Raw genomic sequence first — 22358 nt, 5'->3', positions numbered from 1 at the left:
TCTCTGCTCTGTTCTCTCAAACCTCCAGTCGGTCGTGGCAAATGGCCGCTCACACTGAGCCTGGTTCTGGTTCTGCTGGAGGTTTCTTCCTGTTAAAAGGGAGTTTTTCCTCTCCACTGTCGCTACATGCATACTCAGTATGAGGGATTGCTGCAAAGTCAACGCCAGTGACTGTCCACTGTCTCTACATGTTCATCCAGGAGGAGTGAATGCTGCAAGTCACTGACTGGATGCAATCTGCTGGGTTTCCTTAGATAGAAAAACTTTTTATCCAATTTGAATAAAAAGCTAACTCCGACTGCGCTGTTCAGTTGTTAGGATTAATAGGAATGTATGAACCTGACTGTTGAGAAGTGCCTTGAGACAACATGTGTTGTGAATTGGCGCTATATAAATAAACTGAATTGAATTTATTGTGCAGCTTTATTTAACAAAATGTATTTCTTCTTCAGAAAACGTTTTCCTCTTTTCACTGTAGAATTAGTCTGTATCTTATTTTACTTGATAAAATTATCAGAAAATTGACCTTGAAGTGATTAATAAATAAAGAATTGTGGTCGCTGATTATTTGTAATTATCTTTGATTGATAAATATGTCAATCTTATTTCTGATAAATATACAGAATCTCCTTTGCTTCTTTAAATTTGCGATTGCTTACTGGATAGGAAATATTCCTCCAGATCTGTGTTTTGACAGACTATGTGATAAATGAAACCGATTAGTTGTATACATGTCATTCATATAACTAACTGTGTGTTTTGTTGTATTATAATGTATGTTTATGCAGCCAGCTCACTGAGACAAATGGTTTGATGACGTTTATTGTTCTTTTTCAGCAAGTATCCATGCACCACATCTACAATGATATATTCCACCAAGCTGCAGTGTCACAGAGTTTAATTGTTAGGATAAATGCTAAGTCCTTTATGTTTATACACGCGGGTCCTGGGGACCCTCTGGTCTCAGCAGAATCTGGACAATGATGTGCAGATTTGGAGAAAGAGGAGCTGAAGGGTGAGAGAAATGTTAATAAATGCAATGAAGTTCACAAGTAAAGGCATTGTTTCTCTCAACAAAGAACTGTGCATTACAACTTATTCAAATCCTTAGGAACATACGCATTTAACTCTTTTTAAGGGACATTTATCCACCTTGTTAAATTCTGAGCTGCTTGTAATGAGTTTAGCTGGAGTTTCTGGGCTTATTTCTATAAACATCACAGAGAATTTAGGGCCTGTTGAGTCTTCAATGATCTGGATTATTGCAGCTGAAAGCAAAGAAAATTATCGTTAAAAAAACACCAGTGAATTATGTCTTCTGTGGTTCCCTCTGGTGGAAACAGATCTTTGAACAGTGATCAGTGATCGTGGTGGATGCTGATGCACAGAGGTTTTAAGGCCTCAGAGGTGACGAGCTGTGAGGTCCAGGCGCAGGGGTGCAAATGTGAAACATAACAACTGTAGGTGCACGCTATAAACTGCAGCTTGTGTGGTTACAGTCAGTGCCAGACAGTTACACTTTACATCCTGCAGATAAAAATACAACACATTTAGCTTTTTCTCCCACTCCTGTCCCCGTCACGGATCACTGCAAGTCCACAAATGTCCATCAATGGAACAAGAAGCAGCAGCGAAACCAAAGCTACAGGCTACGTGTTAACAGCGGGTTTATATCATGGTTTTCTGAGAATTCAGGAGGTCAGGAGCGTCTGTCAGCAGGTTTAGGGTAATCACGCAGGAACCATCAGAAACACCGACAGACACATCGTTGAACTACACAGCTATCTAGTCCTGGTTGAAGATGCTACACAGGATTTACACAGCAGGGTCCGTCGGAGCGGTTCTCCGCTACAGAGCAAAGTCCTCTTCCAATAATCGTCCTGCAGCCTGATCTATTTACAACATTTTAAAAGCTGATGTTTGTGGCAATGCAGGCGGGCAAACCGGCTTCACCAGGAACTCTGCCGCAGGAGATGGATCGATTTATAGATAAACATTTACAATTAAACATCCCAACCTTTAAGTTTCATGTCATAAATACGTTGTTGGTTCTCAGTTAAATTTAAATTAACGAGCAGGTAGAAGTATTTATTTTTTCTTTGTTTCTGTAGCTTGATCTTACCAGAAACATAAACTTCACATTATCGACATAATTGAGACAGAGGGTGTTTCTGTGAGTAGATCTGCCCTGCCTCCGGATGCCAGTTATGGGTGTGGCTTGGTAACACGGATCAGATGCTAATCTTTGTTTCATGTGAAAAAGATGACTAATTGTTGCAGAAGGAGGTGATGGTGATTCTCTTAGCTCCTGTTGTAACTCCTGAAAAGCCCCTAAAAGAGACACAAAAGACAAAATCATTGATTGAAAACTGAATCCAAGACTTGATAATATCGAGGAATTTCTTTCAGTGCGTGATTCTGCACCTGGTTGTTAGACGTCCAGTTTGCCCGGGCCGACGCTGTGGATGAGCTGCGGGGTCTCAGAGGTGGCGCTGTACGCCTGAATCAGCAGGTTCTTGTTCAGGTCTCCCACCCCGCTGCCGGCCTGCAATCTGGGGTACGGGGGCGTCTCGGCACCCTGACGCTGTCCTCGTCCTGGACCGTCGAGATCCATCAGGTGGTCGGGGGGATAGCCGTCGGGTCCGTCAGCGACCGGTGAAAACTCCTGAGCGCTCGCCTGCTCGTCCCTGGAAACTGGGCTGATGGAGACAGATGGAGAACTTACAGGAACAATGATGACACAGAGACACAACATTTGATTCATTAAACAAGCTGCCTCTGGTTTCAAAGAAACAGAATCGGTCCGTTTAGTGACATATCAATGACACATTTAACATTAATCTGGTGCTGTCTTACTATGCTTAGAGAGCCTCCTGCTCCTTGAACGATTGGTCAGATTGCAACCACAAACTTCAGGGTATTTTATTGAGGTTTTATGTAACAGACCAACACAAAATTCTTCATGGTTTTCAACATTTAAAAAAAAATGAAAATCTGAAAAGTGTGGCATGTTTCTGTGTTCACTCCCCCATGGTCAGTATTTTGCAGAACTGCAGATCTTTAGTGCTATAGCTCTGACCAGAGTACCAGTGTGGTCCCAGCTGCTGGAGGGTGAACCTCCACCCCAGTGTCAAGTCTTCTGGATCCTCTAACAGCTTTTCTTCCAGGATTGTTCTGGGTTTATCTCCATCCATCTTCTCATCAACCCTGACCAGCTGACCTGCTTTAAACTGAACCAGAACTTTCTCCCTCAGATGCATTTTATTTAGCGGTGTCAGAGTAAAGGGGGCTGAATACAAATGCATGCCACACTTTTCAGATTTTTATTGGTAGAAATGGAAAATCATCTTTTTTCATACAGTTCCCAATTATCCACAGCTGTTGATCAATGTCATAAGATCTTAAAAATACTTTCAATTTGCTGCATTAACCCAACATAAGGTTCAAGAGGTCATTTCCAAAGGAGTGTAAAGTATAGAAATTATATCCTCAGAAGCTTTGATCATGTTAGCTACATATGGTTATATAAAGTCTTTGAGCAAAGAAAAATTATAAAGTGTTTATGACATACAAACCTGAAGGAGAAAAAGTGCACAACTCTTACATCCTAAACTACAGCTGGGTTCAGTTCACAGCATTATAAATCAGATCCAAAGTGCTTTAAAGTCTCAAACACACGACCCAAATAAAAGCATCAACAGTGGGAACATTTTTACTAATCTCTGGAGGTTATCTGAAACAGTGAAGCTAACTTCATGGTTTCTGTGTCCGCCGGAGGCCGATGTGGTGAGAACTTATTCAGCCGTACCCATCAGCAACCCTGCTGCAGATTCCTGTGCAGCTCCTGGTGTTCAGTCCGGCCATCTGTGACTGCAGATGACCCTTGTTCTACAATAAACCTCAGGATCATAAGATGGAGCATGAATAAAGGACGTGGTCATATCTGCATCTGCACGGTCCTGACTCGGTTTAAGCGGCAGAAAATATGCAGTAAACCTGAACTTTTTTCACCACCAGAGGAATGCTCACAAAGACCAGCTCTATACGCAGAGAGCTGGTCAAAATGTGTGTAGCACACTTTGAGAACCGAGCCATTAAATCACCTAAAAGGTGGTAGTTTGCTCACTGATGTAAAATGAAATATCCTCTTTATGTATTTACCTGACGTCCATAGACTGGACTCCATCAGAAAGCTCGTCCACAAAGCTCTTATTCTCCAGGGGACCCAGCATGATGATGGGAGCTTCAGCTGGAGTAGCAGCGTCCTCCTCGGAGGCACCAGCTTCTTCAGCAGCTTCAGCTTTAACCTCACCGGCTGTGAAAAGACAATAAAATAACAGCGAGAATAAATATTCTGTTTTTATTATTGATCAAGAAAACCTCAGGTCCTGTTCTGTAGATTTTAAGTGAATAGTTATAAAATTTGACAGAAATACTATAATGAAAAGCAACAGTAGAGAACGTAAGTGGAAAATCACAAGAGTGAAGCATGAAGGAGAACCTTAACTTGTAAAAATAATTATTTCTAAACAGAAATAATTTGCAGTTCAGTGTGTAAAGCTGCAGGGATCATCATTTCCTCCTGGAACACCTAGTGAAGGTCCATCACACGCCGCTTTACTGCTGGTGTTACTTCTATCGACCGCTAGGGGGCGCTGTTCCTCTGCCTACCTTAACACTGCTGAGTCACACTGCGACTAAAACTCAGGAGGAAAATCCAGAAAACCAGCTCTATAAAAACTCTGAACATGCATATAAAACAGCAAAGGAAGCAAAACATCATGAAAAACAAACCGTAGAGAAGAGAAACTATGAAGTTAACGAGACGATTGATTCAGCTGTGCTTCATCGTTTCAGGCCATTCATACCTGACTTTTATGGGGATGTTTGGTATCAAACATACGTCAGCAGGAACGTTTGTACCCACTTTAACAAGCAGTGAGTTAAACAAACGATTTTGTGTTTTTTCTTTAATCTGTTTATATTCTGCTGTCAAACATTGTGTTTGTGCGACTCTGATAAATGATAAATATCTCCCAGCAGCAGGACACTCAGAGTTATTACTGCTTGATCAGAGGTCAAACTCTGCCACGTCCTATTAGGGTCAACTGGCCTAAAAACTGGTAACTATGGTTGAAAATAAACTTATAATGGTTCAATACCCAGGTAGGACATGGAGGGTTGGAGGCGGTGGTGTGGCTATGGTAGGTCCAAAACAGAGGTAAGAACTGACGATGGGGCGAACTGACCCGGAGCTGATTTAACATTTACCCGAGGCAGCAGATGGAGGCTCCACTTCGCTCTTCCTCGTCCTCTTCATAATCTCCTCGATTCTCTGTAAAACAAAACCGATGAAAACAGGGGAATGAATTAAAAAGAAAACAAATATCAAGAACGTTTGTGGTATCACCCGTTTAAAAAATCCAAACAGTTGTGCCATGTTGGGAAAAAATGTTTCTACCAAGAATATATTTTCAAAGAAAATCTTTCAAAAACTTCTGATCTTGAAGGTAACCTGAGAACATCAGAGAGGGACGTCTGAACGTGTGTGAAACCCAGCATTAAGGCGGAGGAACATGCAGCAGGAGATGCTCCTGCTGCAGACAGAGCAGGCTCCAGGAAGCAGGTAGGAATGAGGCTTTTTGGCATCAAACGGATTTTCATTTGTTCTTTTGTTTATGTGAAAAAGCTCTAGTGATGCTGCTCAGCTTGTGATAATACACAATGATAAAACAAAGGAACATATAATACAATAGTGATAAATATGAAAAAGGTTTCTTTTCTATTTAGGAAAGAAGAATGTTTTTATTATGGAAACCCATGGAACTGCCCTCAAAGCCAGTTAAACCAGTTAAACCAGTTAAAGACAGAGAAGAGCCGGTGTGATTTAGACATAATTTGGTCCACATGCAGCTCAATGATGGAGATGTCAGTGATTTGATTTGCTAACATCTGTTACGTCCATAACGAGCACAGAAAGGTCTGGTGGTGTCTCCACGTCGAGCGTTCGTTGAACCAAGGTTGTGTCTTTTATACGCCGTATGTAAATATCTGGTTTCAGCTGTGGGCAATGTCAGAATGAAGCAAGGCAGAAGGAGGTGGAGATGTTTGGTACCTTCTTCCTCTGCTGCCTCTCCTGCTCCTCCTGGATGTGCAGCAGCTCCCTCTCCTGCCTCTTCCTCTCAGCCTCCCTCTGAGCTCGCAGGAAGGCCTCCTCTCTCTGAAAAACATCCAGTCAGGCATTTTAAATCCTTCTGTTGTTTAGATCGCTTCATTCATTTTCTCTATCAGGATCTTTGTTGTTTCTACATATATATTCTGATCCGTTTAGAACTAAATATCAGAACCAGAACCAGGTTTTTTCTGGTGCAGCCGTGTTATTATTTTAAAAGTAAAATTCTTATAAAAGATAAACTGGATCCTGACACCAAGGCAGACGTCTATACAACATCTGACCTCTCTGTCCAGCTGGTCCTGCATGTTCTTCCATCTCTGCTCCTTCTGTCGTCTGTCCTCCTCCTCTCTGGTCCTCCTCTCCTCCTCTTTCCTCGCTCTCTCTTCCTCAGCCTGCTGTGCTGCTCTCTCCTGACGTTCCCTCGCCTCCTGCTGCCTCCTCTGCTCCTCTTCGGCCTTCAGTCTGAAGAAACAAGCTGAGCTTTACATGCAGTCAGTGTAACTGGGTGACATGATAATATCGCACGACTTAAACTCTTCATAACTTATGGAAACAGACAAAATATTCATTGCATCATTTTCCTCCAGGACTGTGTTGAGTCTCAGGAGACTGGGAGTCCTTGTGTCACATAGTGTTTTTGGTGTGTTTGGTATTTGATCACAGATCAGATCTTCTACAATATTTAGCTTCCATATCCCATATCACTACACTGCCGCTGTCATGCTTTATAGTCAGGACAGCTCCGTTACTCTGGTAATTCTGGCTACATCCAGAGAATCCACTGCAGGTCATTTAAAATGATTAAAATCTTATTTTAACTGATGAATACTGATAGATGGTGTTATTCTAGGATGATGACTACAACTCTGACTATTCCTTCCTGAGCCACTTATGTCCCACAGATCTTGGATGGATGGATTGATTGTGGAAGGATGGATGGAGTAAGGGGGAGTCAGGTTTAGCCTAAACCGGCTCAGTTATGGTTGAGGTGCAAACACACCCTCCATTTCTGCTACCTGTATGACCTCCTTCTCTTTTCCAATGGTTATAATCAGTCAGACAGAGAGAGGTACCCCAATCCTTGTGGTTTTTAGTAGAACAATGACCATCAGTGGGACCTTTTGTGAGGTTCCTTGAGACGACATTGTTGTAAATAAGCGCCGTTTAACTAATTAATCTGAACAGAAACTATCTCTGTAGTTATGCTACTATAGGCTTAGGCTGCTGGAGGACATAACGACCACTTTCACCCTCTTTGCTACATTCTCACACTACTCTCCAATTCTGCATTATTTGCTGTTATTTCAGCTTTTAACTTTGTTCTCTCTTTGGATCAGTGCTTCTTTGTTATCTTTGTGTCTCTGCTCTGTTCTCTCAAACCTCCAGTCGGTCGTGGCAGATGGCCGCTCATACTGAGCCTGGTTCTGGTTCTGCTGGAGGTTTCTTCCTGTTAAAAGGGAGTTTTTCCTCTCCACTGTCGCTACATGCATGCTCAGTATGAGAGATTGCTGCAAAGTCAACACCAGTGACTGTCCACTGTCTCTACATGCTCATCCAGGAGGAGTGAATGCTGCAAGTCACTGACTGGATGAAATCTGCTGGGTTTCCTTAGATAGAAAAACTTTTTATCCAATTTGAATAAATAACTGAATCTGACTGAACTGTTCAATGGTTACGATTAATTGGAATGTATGAATCTGACTTTGTGAAGAGCCTTGAGACGACATGTGTTGTGAATTGGAGCTATATAAATAAACTGAATTGAATTGGATGGATGGATGGATGGATGGATGGAGTGAAGGATGGATGGATGGAGTGAAGGATGGATGGATCAATGGATGGATGGATGGAGTGATGGATGGAGTGAAGGATGGATGGAGTGATGGATGGATGGATGGAGTGAAGGATGGATGGAGTGATGGATGGATGGATGGATGGATGGATGGAGTGAAGGATGGATGGATGGAGTGAAGGATGGATGGATGGATGGATGGATGGAGTGAAGGATGGATGGATGGAGTGAAGGATGGATGGATCAATGGATGGATGGATGGAGTGATGGATGGAGTGATGGATGGATGGATCAATGGATGGATGGATGGATGGATGGATGGATGGAGTGATGGATGGATGGATGGATGGATGGATGGATGGATGGATGGAGTGAAGGATGGAGTGATGGATGGATGGATCAATGGATGGATGGATGGAGTGATGGATGGATGGATGGATGGATGGATGGATGGATGGATGGATGGAGTGAAGGATGGATGGATGGATGGATGGATGGATGGATGGAGTGAAGGATGGATGGATGGATGGATGGATGGATGGATGGAGTGAAGGATGGAGTGATGGATGGATGGATGGAGTGATGGATGGATGGATCAATGGATGGATGGATGGATGGATGGATGGAGTGAAGGATGGAGTGATGGATGGATGGATCAATGGATGGATGGATGGATGGATGGATGGATGGATGGATGGATGGATGGAGTGAAGGATGGATGGAGTGAAGGATGGATGGATGGATGGATGGATGGATGGATGGATGGATGGATGGATGGATGGATGGAGTGAAGGATGGATGGATGGATGGATGGATGGATGGATGGAGTGATGGATGGAGTGATGGATGGATGGATGGAGTGATGGATGGATGGATCAATGGATGGATGGATGGATTGTTATCCAGTATTGGAAATCATCTCCAGTCTTGTGTTAAATGCTGATAAAATGAATTGAGGTTAAATGAAAAGCAGCAGCTCAGACTGAGGAAATGTTTCCACTATGAACCGACTTCATGGATTTTCCTCTCTGTGTTGTAGAAACTTCTATGCCTGTCAGCTCAGACAGTATCCAGACATTACTGAAAGTGAACACATTTCTGAACCAGTCAACATTTTACTGAAACTCACCTCTCCTCCTCCTGCCGCTGCCTCTCCTCCTGCTCCTTCTGTATCCGGGCCAGACGGCGTCTCTCCGCCAGCAGCCGGGACGCCTCCTCAGCATCCGTCGTGCCTCCGACGCTCCTGCCTGTGGGAGTGCCTGGTGACTCTGTGTGGGTGTTTGGAGTGGGAAGGAACAAAGATGGCCGAATAAGAACATGATGAAAGTACACATTAACATGTACGAAGTATATGTTGGCAGGATGAACTAGCAGATTGTATTCAGACAGCAGATAATAATTATTATTTGTCATTCTCTACTAATCCTGTGATAATTAGGCTGATTAACTGTAGATGGGACTAATAGAAAATAGACTAAAACTGGTCCAGATTAGAATAGATTTAATTCTAATATAAAGCTTCCTCCACAATTACTGGCACCTCTGGTAAAGCTGTGTAGAAAGACTAAAAACTCATTAATCTCGTATTGCATAATGATTTGTCTTTGTTCACTGCATTGATCTGGGCATAAGTTCTGGATCACTGAAACAGATTATGATGCCATGCACTCTAACTAGATCCCCAGGGCCCTTGGAAGAGAAACAGGCCCACAGCACCACAGTCCAACACCATGCTTCTCAGTGACAATGAGGCGTTTTCCAGTTATTTATCCTTTGCTTCACACCGGACCCATCTGGAGTGTCTGTAGCTGAAAAGCTCTTATCTTAGACTCTCCTGACCAAAGCAAACAGTTCCAGTGAACGTCTCAGTTTACCAAACTCCTCCCTTCTACATCTGTGACTGTAGGACAGAAAGAGACTCCATGGCATGCTTCCCAAACAACCAGTTGGCATGTTGATGGCATCTAATGGTTGTTATGGACCCTTGGTGACGTCAGGATGGCACTCTTTGCTCCACCATCTGTCAGAAAGCCTTGGGGGAGTTACCTTCCCAACCATCCTTCTCACTGTCTGTGATGAGAAGATAAACTCAGGTCCTCCTCCAGCCTGGTTTTTAAGTGTTGCTCTGACTGTAGTTATGGGCCCATTTAGGCCTGTGGCCTCCAGTAGATCAACTTTCTGTAAAATTCATCTTACTTTCCCCTTTCAGACACTTTTAAATGTTTTATTTAGACAGACAGTTTTCTGTTAGTTACAGTAAAATCTTGCCTGGGTCTTCTTATAAACTAAAAGGGTTCTTCAGATGCAGGTTGATGATGAGATTTATAATAAATGTCGTCTCTGGGTTCTGTTGCAGTGTTTGTTGGTACTCTAAGCTTTGATTGTGGTTAGAGTTTCAGAGAAGGTGAGGCAGCTTGTTCTCACACTCAGATAATAACAGTAAAACTCTCTACCTGCGTTCAGCTCTCTGCTGCTGGACTTTGTGATCTTCTTGTTGTCTGAGGCTTCAGATTTAGCTGTTTTTCTCTCCAGAGTGCTGTGACCTTTGTTGTCGTCGCTGCCGGGGGTGGTGGCTCTCTGCCGGAGCGGGGAGGGGGGGTACTGTCCAGGGGAGCAGGGGGACTGGGCCCGACTCCTGTTGGACCTCACCCTGTACAGAGAACATGCTGTCATCTGGAACAGAAACCGGATCATAGTCGTGTTTGTGGATCTACGTACCGCTTCGACGCAGCGTGGCCCTTGCTGTTGGCCTTGAAGGAAGAACTTCGGACCGGGGTGTTTGGTGTTTCCCCCTGTGGGTCACATTTACAACACTTAATGGGTAAAATGAACACACATGATGCTCAAGTAGTCCAACATCAAACATCTACCGGACAAATAAGTTGTTTTAATATTAACTAAGATCTGCAGATGCAATAAAATGACTGGTTAATTAATGGTAATCACAAACAGCAGTCAGAGCTTATCAGAGCTGGTTGGTTCAGTCTGGATAGAAACCTGCAGCATTTCTCCTGCACACGGTGCTCTGGAACAGGACTGATGCTCCTTCAACATTTTTACATTTTATCAGATTGCAATCAAAGTTTTTATATATTATCTTTGGATTTATGTGACAGATCAACACAAAGAAATTGTGAAGTCAAAGGAAAAGATGCAAATTCTTTATAAACTGAAACGTATTGAGCCCTTGGAGTTAAAACTGCGTAGATCCTCCTTTCACTGCAGGTCCTCTACAGCATGTCTCCTCCAGCTTCGCACAGCTGCAGACTGAAAGGTTTACTCATTCTTCTTTGCAAAATAGTTCAGTCAGATTTGATGGAGAGAATCTGTGAACACCAATTTTCAAGCCTTACCTCAGTTTCTTACTTGGATTTAGGTCTGTACTTTGACTGGACCATTGTAACACATGAATATGCTTTGATCTAAACCTCGACCCCAGTCTCCAGTCTTCTGGAGCCTCTAACAAGTTTTCTTCCAGAATTGTCCTGGATTTAGTTTCATCCATCTTGTTGTTGAGACAAGAAGCATCCCCACAGCATGATGCTGCCACCGCCATGTTTCATGGTTATCAGTGACTGCTATTGATGTTATATAATGTTAGGTTGATATTGGTCCCACTGAGCAGAGCCACATGTCTGCTGTCTCCCTACATGGGGACTTCTTATTGCTTTCTTCTTGCAACTCTTCCATAAAGGCCAATGTCCTGCACAACTAATGGTCCTGTCAGCAGATCTTCCCACCTGAGCTGTGGAGGTCCTCCAGAGTTACCATGGCCCTTTTAGCTGCATGTCTGGTTACTGCTCTCTTTGTCCAGTCTGGAGGTGAAATAAAGGCCTCTAGTGCCAAAGAAAGTATCTTTAGATTACACACAGGATGACTCTGTTATTAATTAGGCCACCTCTGAAGGTAAATGGCTGCAGTGGATTTTATTAAACGCATCAGAGTAAAGGGAGCAGAATGCAAATGAATTTTCCTTCAACTTTATAATTATTTAATAATGAATGTTGTTCCTTAAAGTCCCAACAGAACAAACTGAGGTTTTCAACAGCCTTCTTAGTGAAAGATTGTTAAACTAAAGACAAAACATCCACACTTTTCTGTCAACACAAAACTATTATTTTACTATTATTTTATAAGAGAGAAACAAATAAAAACTTTTAATTTTAAAGAACAATACGGACTAAAACCGGAGAAGTCTCAAGGTAAAAGCTTCCTGTGTGCAGATATCTGAATATTATTACAGCTGTTAATAATCCCTGTCGGTTATAAACTCCCATCAACAAGTGTGAATCTGAGCTGACCGTTGGTGTTTTGGCTTTGGACGTTTCCTCAGGGAATCCAGCGATGCTCCTGCGGTTGGAGGGACTCCTAAAGGATTGGTTGTTGTTGGGGGAAGCTGTTCGACGGGACACAGAAGACACTGACATGTCACAGACCAACACAGATATGAAAACATATAAACAAATAAATAACATAGAAGAAAAGAAATTACAGACATATTGACACAGACAGAGAAAACAGGTCACAGAAAACATTGTTAGTCATAATAATAAAGGCGTTATAACACACTATTTGAAACTTTTTCATTATCACGGTCCTCAATCCAAAGAAACAATACGTTCATTTTAAGCTTTTCATTTTTCTTCATTTTTTGTTCTAAAACAAAATCAAATCAAGAAATAATCCCAATTAAACACAATAATAAGGTGCAGTATAAATACAAATTAAGTGTTTTAAATGCATTAAAGACAATGTGAACCAACTACTAGAAAGTAACATTTACTCAGAAACACAAAGGTCTGATTTTAGCTAACATATCTGAAAATGAACTCAGTCTTAATGAAGATCAATGAAAAAAGGGTTCATTTTAAGGACAACGTTAAACTAATAACCGGATCTGAGTTCTGCTGAGCTGAAACTGGACCGTGGCTGAACCCAGGATTGTTAGATTTGTGAATAATTAATGCCGGTGTTTAGACACAGCACATTGTTTATGTCAGGAATGTTAACCTCTGGTTGTTTATTATTATTTATTACTGCTGTTCACTCTGCACACCAGCAAAACATCTGGCAGCTGGATGGACCTCGCTGCTCCTGAACCTGATACAGAATTTAGGGTCTGAGATGCTAAAGCTCAGGCAGACCAGTCAGAACGTTGTGATAATGGAAACGAGCGAGAAGAGTGAGGAACTTGTGGGTTCATATTCAACAATAATACTGCAGTTGCATGTTTTCCTAGTATTTAGCAGCTTTACTTGTTAGAATTGTCTTATTTTCAGGTTCCAAACTGAAGAATGTCATTTTTAGCCACGGTTTGTTCTCTTTTCTCCTCAGCTATATTTGATCTGATGGTCTCACCTCGCTCTGGGGAGCTGAGGGCTCCTGAAGAGTTGGAAAGCTGCTTGTTGTTTGGCTCATCCATCGTTGGTGGAGACAAGAAGTCAACTACTATTTAAAAACACAGAAGAAAAACACTGGTTAGTTATTTCCACAGAAACATCCACGGCTGAGGCAAGCTTCTGATTGGTGCTGCGTTTGGGACATTAAAATGTGCTGGGCACACCTGAGAACAAACACAGAAGATAATCCTGCAGATCGATGAGCCGCTGCATGAATTAACCTCGGTGATGTAAGGCAGGAGTGAAGCAGCAGAAGTGCTTCATCATGAAATGGAGGATGACGAAAGCACCACCAGCCACTGCAGTCCCATAACCGGAGACGGTAATGTTTCCTACAGCGCCTGAAGTCACCGTGGAACCACCAGACAGAAGGTACGCAGGAAACAAGGATCCAAACATCCAGTTTAACTTGTATTAAATAGGAGAGGCTTTAGGATAATCTGCAGTTTTTTTCCCCAAATAAATAAAACTGTCCTCATGTTTAGTAAGAATGAGTTGGCCTGATCAGAAAATATTTTATTTTATTATAAATCACACGCTGTTGTAACTCTGCTGCCTGTTTTGAGACATTTCATGAATAATTAAAGAAAGACACAAGTGTGACAAGCTAGTTTTATGGTGTACGTTTTTATATGTATTCTGTTTTAATTTGAAATGTTTCTTAATTTTATTATTTATTCTTCTTTTCTGTTCATGTATGTTTTTACTACTTGTGTTGTTATACTTGTTTTTCTTGTAAAGCACCTTGTGGTTTGACCTGTGAAAGGTGCAATACAAATAAAATGTACTTACTCAGTGAATTAGTTTTGAATTCACGAATGAAAAAAGTTTGTGACAAATTCAGATTCTTTGAAACATCCAACCCATTTTATTCATCTACTAAAATAAAACGATTACATGGATTTTAAGTACATTTCCTTCTGTTTATTATATGATAGGTGCTTTTCCAAGGTTCTTTTTGTGTGTTGTTTTGCGGTCCTAACTGGTTGGAGTTTAATCTCCAGTTGTTTGGATCCTAAACTGTTTAACAATGTGAAAACAACATTTTAATAATGGCTCCTAGAGTGGGTTATGGAGTACGACAAACAGGTAAAGATGCATTTTTATTAAATGTGACGTGACATCGCAGAATAGCAGCAAAATGAGAAAAGAAATAAGGATTTTTGCAGCTGCTGATCTGTAAAATGGGGCAGTAATGATTAGATGCTGGATGCTGTCTGGTCTGGGTGTTGGTGGTAAATAGCTACAGGCTGATTGTCTGGTATGATGATGATGTGTATCAGTGTGTGAGTGACGGGGGTGGAGCATAGTGGTTTATGGACTGGGTTCCCTGCTGAGAGTTATATGTATGCATGACTAAACACGGCCTTCGGCTGGGAGGACAGGAAGGAGAGCAGCCTCTGGTTGAGACGAGGGTGGGGGTCGCTGGCTGAGCTTGGGTCCAGGTCACACTCCTGATTTCTCTAGATTTATTTCCTAAATGACCAGAGGTTTATGCAATCATTTAAAGTGGTTTAGGTCAATGGTTCTTCAGGCTTCCTGAAGTAAAAATACGTGAAAATGATTGACAGAAAAACAGTAAACAGTCAAACATTTCCTCGATTTTCTGCAGTAACATTTTGTTAATTTTATGATCAACATTTGAACTTCTCACTAAACATCTAAATCGATAAGATGATTTTAGAAATAAAGCCGGACCATACATCATGGAGTGGAACCTGTTTCTGTAACCAATGTAAAGGAGGGAAGCCTTTCAGCCCCAGAAACTGGTCATTTCACCCCTTCGCCATGTTGTAATCTGGTCGTTTTGAGCTGTTTTTCATCTACAAAGAACGCATCAAGCAGAAGACATTTTGTCCCAGCTGTGTGTAAACTGATACCCACCTTGGAGACGTTTTGTACCTGGTTTGACATCAAATATGTTGAAGTAATTTTCTGTAATCTCCTCACAAGCTAAATGAAGTCATTTGACTCCCATAAGTACCACACAGCAGCAGGAGGTTTCTTAGAGTCATGTTTCTTTGAACAGGCATCATAATCTGTGATATTTAGAAAATAACTGACCGGTCCAAACAAGGATCAGAACCAAAATCTAATTCTTAGATAATAAATTCAACTTTATGTAAGATTTATGCAGATTTATCTCCTGAATTCATGAAAATGCTTTATGGATTTACACTGCTAATAAACTGACATGCTGTGGGTAATATGTTGGTCTGTGTGGGAGAAGGGCGTACGACCTGCAGCTTTCACAGCCAGACTGCTTTGTGTTTTAAATCAAAGTAAATCTTCAGGATGTTGTCACGGCCGGTCTGACGACACACACATGACGACACGCATGCAGACACCAGATCAGACACCAGCAGAGGAGGTGGGGATGGGCGTGGCACACAAAGTCATGAGTCTGTACCGTGGCGGGATTGGCTGGCGCTGGAAGCGGCAGGAAGCTCATTGGGCTGAGCGGAGCCAATGGCATGGCAGGGCGGGGTCTTAGGGTTACCTGGGCAGCAGGCGAAGCAGAGCGGAAAAAGCAAAGCGTTACGCATTCACACAAATGCACGCAAACACCTGTTTCAGAAACACAGAGGTCGTAGAAACATCCATCCACCCATCGTGATTTTAAGTGTGGTCTGTGCAAGGCTTTCAGCAGGAAGCAGCATAAAGATCATCATCTACAAAGCACAGCTGCAAATGTAACAAAAATAGCACCTATGAAATAATGCTGGGAGCAAAACATGTAATGTTCCCTACAGTAGAAACTCCTGGAAGGTTATTTTTCCTCGTTTGGTTCTGTTTTTACATCTTTTAAGACCTCTGTTCAGTCCAGATAAGTGTTGCTGTTGGTGCCACTTCTACTGGAGGTTTTTAGGTTTCTGAGCCTGTCTGGAGTAAGCTTGCGTAATTATAAAAAAACAGAAGTTATTGCTTATACATGAAAGTAAATCCAATAAATATAAAGAATAAACCACTGCAGTGCAAATACAGCAAAGAGAACAAGGTTCATTGCTATAATTAAGAGCAGCCAGGGTTTAATTACAGCCAAGTGTATTTCGGATTTCAAAAACAGCTCATTTTGAACCCAAATAAACAAAAAATATGCCTTGTTTTCACAGAGTAATGAGCAAATCAATCCGAACTGCAGCAGAACGCTTCACTGCGACACAGATTGAACCTCAGAGGTGGAACAAACACAAGCATGGCTACACTGATTCCTCTACCTGCTACTTAAATACATTGTATTGTCTTTTATCTGATCAAATTGATGTCTGCTCTCTCAACCATTAGTAGGTCATGCTGTTTGGAATGCATCCCAATCCTTAACGAGTGGTGCTGGTTCTGCAGAACAGAATAATCCCTCCAGCCTCCTGAATAAAAACGAACTTTCTTCTGATAAACCAGCACTGATGGGTCACCACTCATGTTAGGGTTTAGGAAAATGCATCTGACATGAAGACACACATAAATACCAGCTCTTACAACGACGTCTTGACTTTCTGGAGCCATTTCATAAATTACATATTTTTAAAACGTGAATATTTCGATTAGAAACACATTGTTTTATTTTTAGAGATGCACCATTCAGGCTTTGACCTGCTGTTTCCTATTTTCATCCTAAGAACCACAATCTGCTCCAGGTTCGTTGACAGAAGCTGTAGTTTTGAATCTAACAGAAAATGAAGGAATACCTAAATTCTCCCCATTTATGCATCAAAAAATGTGATTTGATTGTTGCCAAGCAGTGCATGCTGCTCGCTGGTGTGTTTATGGACAGGAAGTGGAGGGAGCTCTTAGTCTTTTAGGGAATGGGAACAAAATGTCGTTTTTTTTTAGACCTATTGATCACTGATCAGAGACCCTGAAGGAAAAATTGACTGATTCCATCTTTGGCTGATTAATTGGCACATCTTAACTCTGTTTGGATGCTTTACATTCAAAATGAAAACGTTCTGTTCAAACACACCAGATGTGTTTGCATAATTCATTAATTTTAAGCTAAAATTGTCTCTGATTTACAGCTTCATTTCTATTCAACAGACAAAAAACATTTTGTTCATAAATAAATCTGTTTTCATGATTTCTGGTTCAGAAAACTTCAGCAGGTATGAAACTGAAGCTCCACTCGTGCACAGACTGGACTACCTAAAAGTGTGCAGCACACCTTTGCACACTACCAGTTATGATGGTGAGACTCTGTCCTTTAATCGAGTGGAGGTGTAAGATGAGATGCTGCTGTTTCTGCTGCAGTGAGCCTTCTCTGCTGGGCCCGACAGACCTCAGATCAGCCTCAGCGACAAGCAGCCGGACCAGAACCAGAGGAGCTGCTGGGCGGACCCTGTTCCCCGATCGGTGCCAGGACAGCTCCGCTGATGGTATGGTGAATAATTGATGGGGGTATGAATGCATCACATAATAAAATCTAGCTGGTGAGGCTGCGAAGTATCGCTGGCTGACATAACAACAGCAAACATCCCAGTAAAGACAGGAAAACCACAAAGCAGGAAGCATAAAAGACGTGAAATTAAAAGATAGATGCTAGCTGACCCTGATATCACAGCATGATGTCGCACTTTGTGTTTATGTGAGCGGCCTTGTGCTCAAGGTGAGATGGGTTTCTCTGCTGGGATTAGAGCCGTCTCCCAGCAGAGAAATAAAAACAGATCGACGCACAAACACACACCTGTAGCACATTAAGAATCCCAAACAGAAACTTATAAAACCGTCTCCATACCTGCTCAGATCCTACGGCCTCCTACAGGAAGATGATGTCAGTTAGCACACAGCCTCTCCTAACCCCTCTGAGGTTTGTAGACAAAGTGCTGAGCTGCTCCTGCATTGCAGCCTCCACACCCTTTTCTTTCCACTGGCCTTCTACATCACTTCTCCTCCTCATATCATCACTTCCTATCCTCATTTCACCTCCTCCGCTCTGATGTCCCCACCCTTTCATCGAACCATCCCCCCTTCCTTCCCCACCTGACCTCCAGACCTTTTCTCCGTCGCTCCCAGCCCCCATTCCTCCTTTATTCCCAGTTCTACCTTTCAAAGCAGCCTTTTAATCACATCATCATGATCCACAACAAAGCGCCCACCTCAGATTGGACTCACCTTCCACTCCGTCAGGCGGTCCTCCCCATGTCCACCGTTTGGGCCTGTTGTCCAGGTGGTCCCGGGCCTCCCCTGCTCCGCTTCCTCCACCACCTCGTCTGTCGGCGCCCCCGGCTCTCCGGCGCACCAGGGCCTCCAGCCTCTCCTGCTCGTTGCGTTCAGACACAGGGAAGAACAGGCATTCTCTTACTGAGCCATCGCTACGACGACGGACGCCTGGCGATGCGCTCGGAGACAGATACGCCATGGCAACCGCATGCAACAGCAGCAGCCTCTCCCCCTGCGTGCGTCCCCCTTCGCGCTGGTCTGATTGCCGCCCGCTGCTGCTCTGTCACTGACCGTCTGTCAGTCAGAGGTTCATGAAGCAGCAGCGCTGCTCCTTCACTCCTCCGTCTGCCTGCTGCGACTCCCTCTATCCATCCCTCTCTCTCCCCTCACACCATCTTTGCCTCGATCTCTCCCTCCCTCTCTAATGACAGAGCACATTACCAGACAGGAGGGGCCAGATGTAGCTCGTCATCCCCCCCACCGACACACACTCACAGGCATGAAAACACACACAGACAAACCTGGTGGGTGGACTGGACATGGATACAGGCGAGGCGGTGTTTGTTTTATCTCCATTCAGCCTTCATTATTCAAACAAGAGCTGCACTCAATATTTATCCTATTTTCAGACGAATGAAATCGTTTTTTCCCAAGTAAAATAATATCTACTCTAATCGCCCACAAAGGCAGAACACAACAATGCAGATTTAGAACCCAAAACAGCAGGAAATTAGGATTAAAAACCTTACAGGACATTTTTTTATTTCTTGATTTAATTATTAATTTATCTGCATTCCCTAAGGTTCTGAAATTATAAAGCATGATCATCTGTTCCTTTTGTGTTTAATGATAAAGACTTTCTTTGTTATCTTTTTATCATGTGATAAACAGGTCATGCAGATTAGAAAACCCATAAATAATCCCTTCATTTTGAGCTTCCTTGCAGTAAATGAGTAAATCTTCCAGACACCAACAGATATGAATGATGTCCTTCTATTCTTTATATCTACTGTGTTTTATTAACGTTTTAAAATAGCAGTTTATAGATGTCACAGGTGCAGAGTTTTAGATTTTAGGCATTTTAATGCCACCAAGAATAACATTTCAAACCCATTTTATGTTGAATGTTTGGAGGGAAATACAGTAGATGTGTGGGTACAATATTATTTATTCATTTCTGTTCCTGTGTGGTTAACAATAATTCATCTTTATACCAGAGTAAAAGGACTTTCAAATAGCTTAAAAGGCTGAACGATAAATAAATGGATGTTAAATGATTTTTTTTTACAGGCTTCCCAGCAGGAGTACCAGAAATAAATTCATAAAACAGAAATAATTAGCGTTAATGCATACAGTTGCTTACCAGATATGATAAGAAAATATTGTGAGGAAGTTAATTCTAATGAAGAGATTTCAAAGACCTGTGATTAAAGCGATTTTTATTGCTTAAATCTTGATACGGATATCTGAGCTTTGCAGGAGAACAGCCGTCTTTCTGCTTTTCTACAGAAAACGGCTGTAATTATTCAGACAGGTGGGGTCCGAATAATAGTTTTTAAAAGGCTAAATTAGTTTATTATTCCATTGTTGAAATGCTGGAAATATTTAGTTCTTATTATCTTCTGTTTCACAGAGTTTGTTTTTTTTCTCAATCTTTTCTTGTGATATTTTAACTTCCAGACCTGCAGCAGCCTCACCGGCACTATAAAAGCTGATATGCTGCTTCAGTTCACTGCCTGTTTATAAAGGATGGAAATGCCCCACCTCAGCATTGTGGGGGGTTTGCTGAAGGCGCATGCAGAGTCACGCACACGCTGCAGGAGGAGGAGCCGGAGATGCACGGCAGAGAACGTAGAAGTGGACAGAAACCGATAAAGATGCCGATCAAAGACGGAGCGAGCTGTGGGGATGGATTAGCAGACTGCAGCAGAGTCTATTGCTACATCCTGATGCAGGACTGTGAGAAACTCAGCCCACAGCTAAAATTACTGATCAAACACGTCACATCAGAGTGGATTCAAAAAACAACCCATTCAATAACCATTTAAGGATCTAATTCTGCCAAGTGGTTTGATTAATCAGGTGCAGAGCTGTGTGTTAATCCAGGACATTTACATGGCAGATTAATCATAACTGAATAATTTACATCTGTAGAGCCTAACCTGACTGTCAACGACTCTCTGATGAGTTAAATGCCCGACTGAGAACCAGTTTATTCACATATTAGAAGCTTAAATTTGATTTTAAAGAGAAAGATGGCTTCCAATGTTCTGATCCAAAAGTAATTTAGGTGGTTTTATTGTAAAAGTGCTTGACGATGATAATTTAAAGCTAGATGATTGTTGGCTTCCTTACAGACTCATTCTGCTTTTGCTTAAATTTTTTAGATCACCAAACAAATCTGATTATCAGACAAAGATAGCAGGAAAAAAAACAACTTTCCCTGATTTTTTACTAAGGGATAACCTTATTAAACCTGGACTTATGTGAAAAAGTAATCACACCCAGGCTAGAGTACTGCCAGAGCTGTAGAATCAAGAAATCACTTAGAACCTGTCTGACAACATGAAGCAGGCTAAAAGGCCCCGTACATCAGCACATAATACGACGATCTAAAGAAAATCAAGAACAGATGAGAAACAAGTTCATTGGTATCTATCAGACTGGAAAGGATTACAAACCCATTTCTATGGTTTCGGGACGCCACAGAACCACAGGGAGAACCATTATCCATAAATGGAGAAAACATGGAACAGTGGAGAACCTAATCTCAAGTGGGCTACATATCAGTGTATGGATGGGAGAGATTGGGTGAGTGTGTAAAGTGCTTTTAGTGGTCGGTATGACTGGAGAACAATATATAAATTCAGTTCATTTACCAAGCTGACCAAAATAACTCCAAGAGAGGATGACAGACCCATCCAGGAGGTGAGTCACACAGAAGAACCCAGAACATCTCAAGCTCTGCAAGCCTCACCGCCTCAGTTAAGGTTAGAGGTCATAATTCAACAATATAAAAGAGAGACTGAGCAGAATTGGGCTCTATGAGAAGGTTCTAACGCCAGAACCACTGCTGAGCCAGAAGAACATGAAGACCAGTCTCACATTTACCAAAAAAGGGGTTAAGACTTTTGGAAAAATATAATTTGAAAAACAAAAGAAAAAATTTAGAAGGAGTTTGTTTTGTTACAGAACTAATACAAGAACATTGTAATGACAGTAAAACATGGTGGTGGCAGTGTGATGATCTGGGGCTGCTTTGCTGCTTCAGGACCTGCTGTAACTGATGGATCCATGAATTCTGCTCTCCTGCCATTAGTTTGTGACCTCAAGCTAATCCAAAGAGACAACCTCTGAAAAGTCTAAAAAACTATTCGAAGGTGTTGAAGTGGCCTAATCAAAGTCCTGACTTACATCTGGCTGAAATGTTGCTGCATGTCCTGAAACGAGCCTTTATACTGGAAAACCTTCTAATGTGGCTAAATTAAAACAATTTTGCGAAGAAGAGTGGGTCAAACGTCCACGGTGATGATAAAGACTCATCACCAGGTCTCACCTGATGCCAGGTGTCCAAGTTGAGGCTCAAACACCTACTAGACTTAGGGCAACACAGAGGCACACAGGGTCAACAACCACGCTCACACTCTCTTATCTAAGGGCAATTTAGAGAGACCCATTATGCTAACTGTCATGTTTTTGGACTTTGGAACGAAGCAGGAGCACCCAGAAAGAACCCACAGATGCTAATGGAGAACATACAAACTCCACGCAGAAACCTCCAGCCAGGACCTTCTTGGTGCAAGGCAACAGTGCCACAGCGCCACCGTGGGGCCAGTTA

At 42.2% G+C, this 22358-nt stretch overlaps 1 protein-coding gene across 9 annotated transcripts in view; it reads right to left on the bottom strand.

Annotated features, from left to right (window-relative positions):
* Positions 1-804: 804 nt before the first annotated feature.
* LOC124858151 (ensconsin-like) overlaps positions 805-22358 on the bottom strand; it is a 31625-nt gene continuing 10071 nt past the window's right edge. The window contains exons 5-17 of one of the 9 annotated variants that reach the window (XM_047350044.1): positions 18473-18617; positions 15777-15866; positions 13326-13412; positions 12269-12363; positions 10686-10759; positions 10421-10617; positions 9097-9235; positions 6457-6637; positions 6116-6220; positions 5272-5335; positions 4162-4315; positions 2425-2720; positions 805-2331 (exon numbers count right to left, since the gene is read on the bottom strand). In XM_047350044.1, the coding sequence (XP_047206000.1) occupies positions 2432-2720; positions 4162-4315; positions 5272-5335; positions 6116-6220; positions 6457-6637; positions 9097-9235; positions 10421-10617; positions 10686-10759; positions 12269-12363; positions 13326-13412; positions 15777-15866; positions 18473-18617 (1620 nt within the window). In that variant the 3' untranslated portion in view covers positions 805-2331; positions 2425-2431. Of the gene's footprint in view, positions 2332-2424; positions 2721-4161; positions 4316-5271; positions 5336-6115; positions 6221-6456; positions 6638-9096; positions 9236-10420; positions 10618-10685; positions 10760-12268; positions 12388-13325; positions 13416-15776; positions 15867-18472; positions 18618-22358 lie in introns of all 9 variants that reach the window. The other 8 variants (XM_047350041.1, XM_047350043.1, XM_047350040.1 and 5 more) reach the window with 8 other exon arrangements.

The sequence above is a fragment of the Girardinichthys multiradiatus genome, chromosome 21 (genome assembly GCF_021462225.1).
Source record: "Girardinichthys multiradiatus isolate DD_20200921_A chromosome 21, DD_fGirMul_XY1, whole genome shotgun sequence".
Taxonomy (NCBI): Eukaryota; Metazoa; Chordata; class Actinopteri; order Cyprinodontiformes; family Goodeidae; genus Girardinichthys; species Girardinichthys multiradiatus.
Note: the sequence above shows the minus strand (reverse complement) of the source record. Positions and strands in the feature narration are given on the sequence as shown.